We start from the raw sequence: 12,176 nt of genomic DNA, 5'->3' as shown, positions 1-12,176 counted from the left end.
AGGGCATCCGCCATAAAATCCACTCCAGCCGGCACATATAAGTTGCATTAGAGAATTAGCTCGCTGAGTATATTGAGTTTTCCTGGATTTAATAAACGAATACTCGAGCATGGAGAGTTTTTTTTTTTCAAATTTCTCAGGAAGTGTGCAGCTGTTGCACTCACTGAATGAAAATAGTGAGTCAACATTTAGTATTTAAGGCAGCAACCATGAAAGAAGTGTGATGAGGAGGAAGAAAAGGGAAACACAAGCCTCCAGGTGGCTCTTAAGCCACTGCTGTGGCGAAATGGACTGTTTATTGGCCATACTGATGCACAGGCTCGGCCCGGGGTAGTCATCAACCTGTAGGAGTGAGAGCGTGGGATTGCTACCCCGGTAAGAGACCGGCAAGTGGGAAATTAGGTGCCTGCCATGCTATCCTGCCCCATCTCAAGGCGCCGCTGATACTTTACAGCAGGCTAATCTCAACAAGAGCTCTCCCACTTCACTAAGACTCTGTCGCACACCGAGAGGGGGAGAGGAGGAGGAGGAGGAGAGAAGTATAGAGATCTTCCCCGCCTGACACCGATCTATGACGCATATTACCGCCTAATCCAATTAATTCTGTTTCGCTCGCAATGCCGCTTATTTGAGTCATCGAAAATGCATACATAAATATATCCCTCACTGCGGCGGGTCGCGCAAAATGCACAAACAGCTAATTCGGGTGGACTTGAGTTTGTTTGGCAGAGTCCACTTTTCGCTTCCCGCCCCACAATCCAGTATTACAGTTTCACACCAAGAGTGCAAAAACCAGAGATGGATTGTAATTGATGAGGCGTCCAGGTGACATAAATGTTTGACAAGCTGTTTTTTTTTTTTTGCTCCCTCCTTCCTTCCCCCTCTTCTCCGGTTTCCACATCGTACAGGCTGAAGCAAATCTGCAGCAGAGGAACATCGGCAGCAGCAGCAGTGTTGGTGCGACCATGAGGTCAGAGGCCTTGTTACTCTACTTCACGCTACTGCAAATAGCCGGGGCGGGCTTCCCTGAAGACAGCGAGCCCATTAGCATCTCACACGGCAACTGTAAGTATATCGCTTTTTTTTTTTTTTTTTTTTTTTTTGGAGCTTCTCTTTTCTTTTCTGGAGCTCTTTCTCCTCATGCACCGTCCCCTCCTCTCATTACAAGTAGCAAACTCTCAGCCTGCACTTGTTTTCCTTTTTTTTCCTTTGTCTTCTACTTCACAAATCCCACCTCTCGGTATTTGTCTCACTTGTTCTATCCCTTTGCTCCTCTCTATCCCTCTCAACCCCTTTGCTTCCTCTCCAGCCCCCACCGTCTCTCACACCAAAATGCATTCTCAAGGCATGGAGTGTAATTTGGTGCCCAAGGATAGGCTCTCTCTACACACACACACGCACGCACACACACACACACACTCAGGCTGAAATAAAGGACTTAAGGCAGCATTTGAAACGGAGCCCACCCCACATCAAAGGATAATCCGCTATTTTTCTGTTGGGCTCCTAATGCTCTGTGTGATAGTGTAAATGCTGTGGCAGGCTATGAAGATATGGTCATTGTCTCCTCTGTTTCCGTCTGTGTTTTTCCCACTGTCCTGCCTTGTTCCGCTCTCGCCGAGCGTCGCGTCGTCGTATCTCCTGGCCGGGAGAGCCGAGACACGAGCCAGCCGGCAGCCTCACTCAGACCTGCGCTCTTCTATCGCGCTGTTTATTCAAACCAATCGCTTTCATCCAAAGCCACCAGCAGCAGCCCGATTGCACGGTACAGTGCAGCGTATTTTTAGCCTGCAATTTATGGTTCCAGGCTGAGCCCAACTGACAATTGTGGCGGCGTTTTCCCTGCCCGGCGAAGACACACGGGTCGACGTTTGACCCGGATTCCCTCGGGCATCCGACAAGAGCGAATTCATAAAATTCTTAAAGCCACTGCTGCAGTTACTACAGTTACTAACATATGGTTAACACATGCAGTGATTAACTCGTGTCCCCCCCAACTGTTTCACAGACACAAAGCAGTATCCAGCGTTTGTGGGCCACAAACCAGGAAGGAACAACACGCAGCGGCACAGACTGGACATTCAGCTCATCATGATCATGAACAGGACGTTATACATCGCAGCCAGGTGAGTCACGATCGTCTCTTTTACTGATTTTTAATCTCTTTTTTTTAATGCTAGTTCTATTTTGAGCACAGAGAATGAGAAATACATCTACGTTTTGCTGATTTTTTTTCCACTGAATAAGGGAGCTGGCTGATATAGATTTGGATTAATTGTCCTGAGCAAGTGTGGTTTCAGCAGGATTATTGAATCTTTCATCATCGCCTCTCTTATTACGGCTGCTTTGTGCACACACGTGACCCCGTTTTAACTCCATAATGACTGCAGGCAGGGAAACGTGCAGCAGTTTGGCCATCAGACTGAACTTTTGCAGTCCCGCGTTGCTGTTTTCTTTTAACGTTCCGGAAGTCAGTAGGGACTAATTCAGAGCAAACCGCTGAGACTTTAAATCACTCCTCAGCCTGGACTTTTTCCTTTGGCTCTGTTGTTTTTCTATTTTGAACTCCTAGACTGACAAAACCCCTTTTACCTTGTGTGATATCCCAAAACACTTGTGCTCTCCTTTATTTTCTTTCTTTAAGCATCTGAGCAGACATACAAATGCTCACAAACACATGTCCACACAAACGAAACCAAAAAATGAGGTAAATGTTAACGTCAGAGAAATGTCCCCCTTTTTTCATAAATTAAATTTGTTTTTGGTCCAAAAGCACAAAGCGTGACAGTCTTGTCAGTGAGTCAGGATGAACACTAGTTTTTCCTGAATTGGTTGATAGTGCACTTGTTCTTTTAGTGTACTTGTTCTTTTAAATCGATTTCTAAAAAGTTGTCTGATGGCTTCCATCTCCCCTTTTCTTACACCTGCTTTTATCGCTTTGTGTCTGTCTGTCAAAGTGTTTTTCACCTGCGCGTCTGTATTTTTTGTGTGACTCATCTTTCTGAGATAATATAGCTCAATTACTCCTTTTGGAGCCATGGAGAAAAATCTATATCGATTTTTTGTTTTCTGTCAGTATTTCAGCAATGTCCCTGTTGCTTTGCCACGTGATAAAGAGAGTGATCTGAAAAACAATCAAGTTTAGGCAGATTTGCTTCAGTTTGAAGCAAAGAAATAAAAATAAATAAATAAATAAAATAAAATAAAATACACAACGGTTATTATTAAAATGCGAGCCTGTTCTTTGCCGTTCATGGTTAATTGAGTGGCAGCCTTGATTGGCCACTGTTCAAAGCCACAATGGGGGTCTGTCTTTGTTTTCCTCCAACCATGTCAAATTAAGTGGCTGAGGGAGGCTGCTGCTTTAAGTGGCAGAGCTCTTTAACATATCTGTGGCCATTAAGAAGAGGTGTGTGGAGTCTGAGAAGGGAAACAGATCGAAAGAGAGAGATAGGGTGTGTGTGTGTGTGTGTGTGTGTGTGTGTCCCCAGTCTGCCTGTCGCCCACCTGCTCGACATGGTGGCAGGAGCCTGAGGGGTAAAGGAGGGAAATGAGACACAGAGGATTTATTGGAGGGGTGTGTGGTGGAGTACGTGCATGTGTGAGCTTAAGAGAGAGGGCGTGTGCTTCCTAAATTAGTAAGTTGACCAGTTGTCGACTGCATTTTAAAGTGATTTCCTGGGTGCGACGTGTGCCCGTGTGTGTGTGAAATGTACGTGAGGGCTGTTGAGCGTGTGTGGGTGTGTGAGCTGCATGTGTGTGTGTGTGTGTGTGTGTGTGTGTGTGTTTGCACGGGCACGTTTGTGAGCTCACCTGGTGCGTTGGTCCCACACTCGCATGCTTGCCCAAAGCAGGCGGGAATGCTGACACATGGCGGAGGTATGTGACCCTTGAATAAGCGGAATGGTCTCCTCAGATTAGGCCCAGCTGAATGACCGCCATTGATCCTGACAAAGAGAAGAATGTTCGAGTCGATAACTCGGGCACACAAATGACGGACCCTCCGCAAACGCCTATTTCCTCCAACGGGGTATCGATAAAAACATGTAGAAGTTGACTGACAAACAGTTTAAGGCAAACAGCGGAGGCAATTGCCACTTTAGAAATCAATGTGAAAGTGAGCCAACAGTCAACCCAGCAAGACTCGAGCAACAACACAACGCACAATGCTGCAGAGAAGGAACGCTAGGCAACATCAATAGCTGCTTTTATGGTGGTTGTCCAGTCAAATGGCTTGTTTATTCTGGGGCCAGCTTCACACAGCTTTGCCATCATGCCTCTAGACCAGCGAGCCTCAGTTCTGGGTGTGCAGCAGCTTGCAGATGGCCGCTGTGAACAGAGTCCAAAGCCCAACACTGTTTCAGGCTGTTTTTTGAATGACTGCTCAGTGTATTAAATCCCTTTGGCTCCTCTTGTGCTGCTGGCAAATAAATCACAAGATTTTTTTAAGCTGTGAGATGCATACAAACATAGCAACTGATGAAATTGTAAATAGACAAAAGTGGCTTAATCCATAGAGGGAAGGAGTCAAGTCATTGGCAGCAGAGGAACTCAGCAACAGATGCAGCAATTGATAATTTTTCGTCAGTTTTGAGCCTTGAATGAAATGTATTGATGTTCATTTTGCAGTCATGTTTAATCTATCATATTTGGACAAGTTTTAAAGAAAATGGCCTTTGCTGGTGAGGCCATAAGGCCTTTTCAGTGTGTGTAAAACATCATTAGCCATCCAGGACTCGTGTACATTCAGTGCTGATCATCAATTCAGCTCATGACTGGTTCAGTTTCTTAATATTCTGAGTCTTATTCCATGGCTGGGTTTCCATCAAGTGCATTATCCAGAGGGACAGCTTGATAAGATATCAGGCTGCTGTATTCTCATACGCAGGCTATCAGAAACCCTGCTTTGTTTAATTTTTGAAGCACTGACATTGGGCTGACTACAATGTTCATTACTCTCGATCTCCCCAAAGATCTGCAAATAAAAAGAATGCATCACAGATTTCACCCTCGAAACAGAAAACACCCGCTTGTGTGTTGTAGGATAGCTGTGTGTGAAAACACAACGCTCGACATGAAGTCGAGCTTTGCATCAAGCTGCTGCTTGATATTTTTTTAATGTGACGCTTGTTTTTATGAGATCTGCAATAAACTGAGACATGATCGATATAAAAGTAAAAGTAATGAACCTGAAAACTTTTTTTTTAAACGTATAAGCTCAGTGTTTTATGTGTTTCAGCTGTCATGTGTGTTTGAGCTATTTAGCAGCAGAGTCACGTTTTGCAAAGGCAATAAACTGTTCTATGAGACATGTACGAGGGATGATTCCCATCCAGAGGTCCATATTTCATGGTCAGGGTACACTATGTACAGCGTTCAGGATTCATCACACTGCAACTGGGAGATTTATCATTTTGATCTCTGCAGAAAATATCTGCGCGTGCATAAATATGACTCTGTGGGAGCGTGCGAGCGTGTGTGCAGCTGTATGTGGAAGCACACCATGCAGCGATGACTGCTCCTTTAAGGACGTGTGCTATGTCACAGGCAGATAAACACGTTTATCATTTAATGTCAAATTACTATACACAGTGTTGAGAACATCTCCTCAGATATCTACCTATGCCGGGAATTATTCATTATTCAATTATTCTTGTTTTGCCTTAGTCTGTGTCGTCCTGTGCTGGATTTCCTGTAGAGGTAGCTGTGATGTGATTAGGTTGCTTTCCATTAGAGGTCTATGAGGGATATTCATGTAGGTGGACTGTGAAAAACTTTCTTTTTAGGTTAGTGTACGATGAGTTCGTCATGTGGACAATGTGGACAATGAGACAGACGCGCCATGCGTGCTCGTGTCTGCGAGTATGTGTGAATGTGCTACTGTATACTCCCCTCAGTCGGGATGTCTACGGTCTCTCCACATGCAGGGCATAGCCGCCATTCTCGGGCCTCAGTCAGTCTTTACCATGGAAACACCAGCCACACTCTGTTTACACCCCTCTATGAGGCCTGGAAGCATGGGAATCGAGTGTGTGTGTGTGTGTGTGTGTGTGTGTGTGTGTGTGTGTGAGAGAGAGAGAGAGGGAGGGTGTTGAAAGGATACAAAATTTGTAGTTGCCATTAGCAGTCACGCAGAGACACACACATACACTCAAAAATCCTGATTACCTTCTCTCAGCTGAGTCCTTTGGAACAGTTGAGCTTCTGTGGCTGCTGCTCTTCCCTGTTGGGTCTCTTTGGGTCTCGCAGTAGAGGCCACTAGAGTCTCCATTATTGTAGCTCCACCAAATCCTGTTAAAACCCACTAATGACTGAGATTACACGGTTGCCTCCTCTCCCTCTCCTCGCAGCACCGACGACGTACAACCACATCGCGTAGTGAAACAAAGCTTGAAGCTCCAGTAATCGTAATCACCTGAATTTGAAGTGGGGAAAAAGTTCCTATTAAAGTCAAGTGCAGAAAATTACTTTCTTTCTCCTTCTAAAATATGTTCACAGCAGGTTATTCAGCAAAAACTTTCCAGTCCTCTGTCTTCTCTTGGTGACAGAGTGTTAACAGCAAGCCACATGTCAACTCAAATAAATTCCCACTTTTTCCAATTTTATATTTTATGTTGTCTCCTTGAAAGTTTTTTTTTTAAGTTATTGTTTAATTATTTTTGAGTGTGAACTTTTCTCTCGTCTGCTGTCAGTGTGCACCATCACACGGCTTCACAGTGATATCTCAGCAGTGTGATCTCCGTCAGTACGTCAAGTTGAAACATTTCTGCTTCAGTCTTGAAGAGAAATTTGCTGATTCAAGCATCCTGAGTCGTGAAAAACAACATCTGTAGCGTCGCTTCAACCATATGTTGAAACGTTAGCAGCCGCGCTTCATGGCGTGTTTGTAATTTCCTCACTCGTTGGATTTCCCAGAACAAGCAGGAAATACTTTGAGATTACAGGACGGGATTCCTTCGATAAAAAACAAAGATAAATCACATCTTTTATGCTGTTATTTATGCATACCTGCTTAATTACACTCTGTGTGCGAGCTCAAAACATGCCCCTCACCCCGCACGTCAGCGCACATGCACATTTATACACAAACTCACGCAACAATGGGAAATGTGGAGAGAATGTAGAAAATCAGTATGAGAACTTAAACCTTTGAAAAGAACAACCTGCCAGAGCTTGGGGGTGAGTGAACCCTGGCTTGTTGTATTTCATGCTGGCACATCACCGAGGGCCCTTGGCCCATTCAAGGCTTCAACAACTCCCTTCACAGCCCAAAGGTGCATGCTGACTCCACCAGTTCCCTCCCATCCACTTTGTGGAGAGGATTTAAACTAGTGAAAGCCAAAAGAATGGACAATGACCCTCCTCTACCTCCCATGATCCAGTTATGGAGACAGAGAGAGAGAGAGAGGAATATGGATGAGAGAGAGAGTAGTGGGAGGTAGTCAGGAGGGTGGATATGCAGGCATTTAGCTTGTGGAAAGTGGGGTGGTGGCATAAGGTGTGGGGTGCATGCTAATCACATTCCCCTCTATTCTGCTGCCGAAGTGTGAGATAGTTGTACAAAGAGCCAGCAGATGGACCGAGCGGGCCTGCGGTCACCCCAGAAGAAATGCGCTGTTATGAAAACGACATTCTTTCACACAAAGACCCTGTGTTTCCGTGGCCACGCATGGCTACATGTCCGACGGAGACCCTCTATGTCACCCTGTTGCACTCGGTCTCACACTCTCGCCCGTGCTCAGTTGGTCCACTGTTATGACTCCATCACTCAGCTCTTTCTCTCTGTGGGTCCCAGCCCTTTCACAGTGTGTCCATCTTTTTTGCCCAAGAGGATATTTACATACCTTCCATCCTACTCAGACATTTCTGTCACTGAGTTTCGGGAAATGCAATACCCACGCCAAGTGATTCACATTGACACCCAATGTTCTGAGTCCTTCTGCTCTCAAAGGCATCTGTTATTCGACTTCCTCAAAATCTCATGGTGTTTAAGATTCATCAGGAACCTATGCAGGACGAAGTTCGCTGAGAGTAGACTGAGTTAAAAATGATTGAGAGAGCTAAGGTTACACAGCTTAGACATAAAGCTTAGAGATGGTCTGGCCATGTACTGAGAAGAGATATTTGGAAGCATTGGGCAAAAGATGCTGGAGAAGAGCAAGACCTTAGAGAAGCTTCATGCACGTAGTGATCCAGGACAACTCAGACGTGGTTGATGACGTTTGAGGCAAATGATTTGCAGTGACAATTACGGAAAAGCACATGAAAACGTCTCCAGGCGACTGTTCTGACGAAAGTCTTTGAATGAAACTGAGACTGAAGTGAAGTCAATTTTAGTTAAGTGGTTTGCACGAATCTCATACTGTAAAACAAAACTCTTGGTCGAAAAAGAGTACAAAGAGAGAAACATGATACAAAAAAGCTGCTAAAAGAGAAAGGAACAGCTGCATGTAGGTGCTCTGCAAACAGTGGAAAGCTACTGTGATTGAATCCACTGATTTCATAAAGCACAAACTGCATAAAGCTGGAGTAGCAGGCATGAAACACTTAAAAATCTCTTTGCTTGCATTTTGCCTCACTGACCTTTTGTGCAGTTGTACTTATAAGGATAGATCTCGATATCCAGATATACACTGTGTTGACAGATTCATGTCCAGCATACATCAGGGCTACATCCATGAACTCCCCGAGACATTATTCGTAAAAGTGACACCTCTCTGTAAATCATCAGGGTTTTTTTCAATATCAAAGTAATCCAGCCATAGTCTGTGCATCCATGGAAATGTTGCAAAGATCAGCTGCTCGCAGCCAATTCATCACAATTTTAATGATGCTGGTTTGACACAAAGTAAACAAATATAGGCCAACAAACAGGCTCAAGCTGTAGCCCACAGTAGTTGTAAACTTTCTGCTTACATCCCACAAACATCATAAAAATGTTCTGAGAATGTGGCTATTCCCCAAACAGAAAACACAGAGAGCAGGCTCAGGAAATAATAAGGCTTAGCGCTCTTCCCATTAACATAGCTTGTGTTGTCCTGGAACGTCTTCATCCACAGGGAGAAAGTTAAACCCACACTGCAGAAGATAAGAACAAATGAACTGATACAGGAACTTCTTTTACAGAAGACTTTTCATTTGCACTGCGGAAACTTTAAGGTGAGATAAGATTTATTAAGACGTCGTCCACTGCACTTAGAAATTATTGCAAAAAAATGTGTTTGACTGATTTATATTTGATCTAAAAGGCCTGCATGATTCCACGCGGCGTATGGAAATGAAGCTGAAAACCACTTTTAGAAATATCTTAACAAGTAAAACGTGTGCATCAGGATTGTAAATGGGGTCTATTCTGGGAAACAATGAACAATAAAAGCCCCCATTTTTGTATTCGCAGTGAACTGCTCAGTGCAAATGAAAATGCAATGTGGCGTAATGAAATTAGGCTGTGAGACAGGACTTTGCCACAGACTTGGCCCAACAGGGCCGCAGCTTTTCCAAACAATGGCTTGGTTAGTCTGAACCGGGCTCAGCAGGCGAGAACGGGCTCAGAGGAAGACTTGGGTTTTGGCCGTTGCGTCAGAAGGAAGACTGGCCTCCTTTTCGAGGGTTTGAAGGCTCACAGCATAAGTGTATTCACAGGAGTTTGGACCGAGCGCAGATATCTCATCAAAGCAGTGCTGAAAGGCTGCTACTTTTTCGTTTGTACTCGACTGCAAGGGTTTGAGCTCCTCTCACTCACAAGCATTTATTTAAAAATCTATGAAGTGTTTGGTGAATTTCGCAAGAAGAAAATGCAAAATTTTCATCATTTTCATATGTATTTACAAAAAACTGCTGCTTTTCTCCATCTGATAATGTCAGAGTTTTGGAGTCACCTGGGGAAAAAAAAACAAGACATTTAAAGATGATAGGCTGCATTTCTGATATAATATAAAAGATTAATCTTAACATTACATTCATCCAACAACTGATAATAAATGTGAATTTGAGTCTTAAATGCCAATATGATCAGAAATAAAGATAATGAAATGTCCCTGGCTGTGTGGAACGTAGTAATTCGTACAGCTTCAGGTTTGCTCTTTAAATGATGTGCACAGCTAAATAGAAGATGGATGAACGTTTGAATAGATTGTGTTTTACACATTATGGTAGACAGCAGTACTGCGTCCTTGAAGATCTCGTCTCTGTTGTCTTTCCTCGCTCCGTCGTTCTATTCCGGCCTGTAGATGTGAATATGTCGCAGTGTGAGTTCAGGTGCAGCGTGGAAGAGGGGAACGGGTGCAGAGCGTGTGTTTTTGTGACTGTGGTGGGGTGAAAGGAGGGGGGTGGGGGGTAGGAGGCCCACGGCACATGTGTGTTTGGAAAGCTGGTGTTGACACAGACACAGCCGCTCCATTGTCCTCCTCCATCTCCAGTCAGGATGTTGGAGGGACGCCTCATCACTTCGCTCCCTCTAATCTCTGCTGGAACCAAAAAAGACCCCGCGGCTGGAGGGTCTCGGGTCCTCGAGGACGCTGTCAGCAGCAGGACAGGAGGGGAAGGGAGGGGGGGGGATAGCGAGAAGGTTACTATCAAAAATTATGCAGCAGTCAATTACAGATTATCCATGAGCTGTTTTAAAAGTGCAGGCAGTAAAATAACCCAAGGGATTACAATAAATCCGCCAAGTAATCCTCTGATTTAATAGCTTTCAAATTTAGCTTTGTCTTTTTTAATTCAAAGTTTGAATTTTAAGACAATGTTATAAATGAAGTCAAATGAAAACTCATGCTTCAGGACATGGATCTGAACATTACAGCCATCGCATCTCTCATGGTGAATATCCATGATTTTCTTTTGAAATGTCTTTTATGCGGGCCTTCATGCAGCTACTTTGGATAAATTTATGCAATAACACTTTGTGTGTCCTGTTATACTAAAAGTAAGGCACAGAAACACTAAAAACATTACTTTGCGGGACCCCAGGATATTCAGCCCAGACCAATTAGGACTAAGAAGTGCAATGGCAGTGCAACCAGCAAGCCTTAATGAAAAACATTGTACAGTAGGGTTTGCGGTTTGGGCTTGAAATGCTCAATTTTTAATCACGGCAGACTGAACAGTGACTTTTCAGCATCTGGCATTTACTTCAGCAAGTGAACTTGGAGGGAAGGGCATGGGACGCTCCTCAGTGACCCGGAGTTGACTTTGCTCTTTGCTTTATTATGAAACAGTTTTTCCTTTTAATTGGAGTGGATTTTTTTTAAAGAGCACTCACAAAATTGTGTTAAAGGGTAAGTGAGATAAGGTGAACCTGAAACTGACTTCGTAATCAGTCTGCTTCAGCCAACAGAGAGTGTTTCAAAATTAAGTATAGTGAATTTGAGTACCCCTTAAAAAAAGGATGTACAGCAATATATACAAAAAATTGAATTGTATGATTTATTTTAGATTTGACATATCGACATGATGTGACATGAGATGAGAGCAACGTTAAGCATTAATCAATGATCTCGCCGGAAACGCTTCCTCTGTTACTGAGAATGCGGAACTGTTTTTGTAATTTGAGCTGCTCTTAAAGATTAATTATTCAATTTAGGCGTTGTGGCTGATAATGTACAGTAGACTTGACTTTACCCTGGAGGAGACTGCGCCGGCCCCCAGGAAAGCGATATAAGTGGATTCATTTCAAGATGCCTGTTCCTCCAAAGACTTTATTAGATTTAGTTAATGAGAGAGCAAGGCAGGCTGGCTGGCTGAGAGCAGGTTGGGGAGCTGGAACGTAATTAAGCCGTGAGTCTGACGACGCCACTGTTACACACTTTGATTAAAAACACGTTCAACAGCTAATCTCCAACAAATTAAAGCGGTTACATCGTTTGGCATGGTCACCTTTGGTTGGAGATAAATCCCCTCCTTTCCCCTGCCCTCCTCCAGTTTGCACCTCCACTCACACCTCCTGCCCTCCGCTGCACCCTCCGCCGCTCTGTCTGCACCCTAATTCTCCATGGTTAGTAGGTGTAGCTGCATGCCTGGTCAACCGGCCGGCCCATCTGCCCGCCATGTAGTTAACCCTTGTAAGCTTTATGTCTTCCATATGCCCTGCTGGGGCCTTTATGGCTGGACTGTGTAATACAGGAGAAGTCTGTATATTTCCAGGCCAACACACATAAGTCTTCTTGTCTGGGCTATAA

The 12,176-nt window shown here is 44.2% G+C and overlaps 1 protein-coding gene across 2 annotated transcripts in view; it reads left to right on the top strand.

Moving 5' to 3' along the window:
* sema6a (sema domain, transmembrane domain (TM), and cytoplasmic domain, (semaphorin) 6A) overlaps positions 1-12,176 on the top strand; it is a 104,249-nt gene that overhangs the window by 44,539 nt on the left and 47,534 nt on the right. For both annotated transcript variants that reach the window (XM_030104641.1, XM_030104640.1), the window contains exons 2-3: positions 909-1,065; positions 2,009-2,126. In XM_030104641.1, the coding sequence (XP_029960501.1) occupies positions 966-1,065; positions 2,009-2,126 (218 nt within the window). In that variant the 5' untranslated portion in view covers positions 909-965. The remainder of the gene's footprint in view (positions 1-908; positions 1,066-2,008; positions 2,127-12,176) is intronic.

This window comes from Salarias fasciatus, chromosome 12, assembly GCF_902148845.1.
Source record: "Salarias fasciatus chromosome 12, fSalaFa1.1, whole genome shotgun sequence".
Taxonomy (NCBI): domain Eukaryota; kingdom Metazoa; phylum Chordata; class Actinopteri; order Blenniiformes; family Blenniidae; genus Salarias; species Salarias fasciatus.
This window is presented reverse-complemented; position numbering and strand designations above follow the sequence as displayed.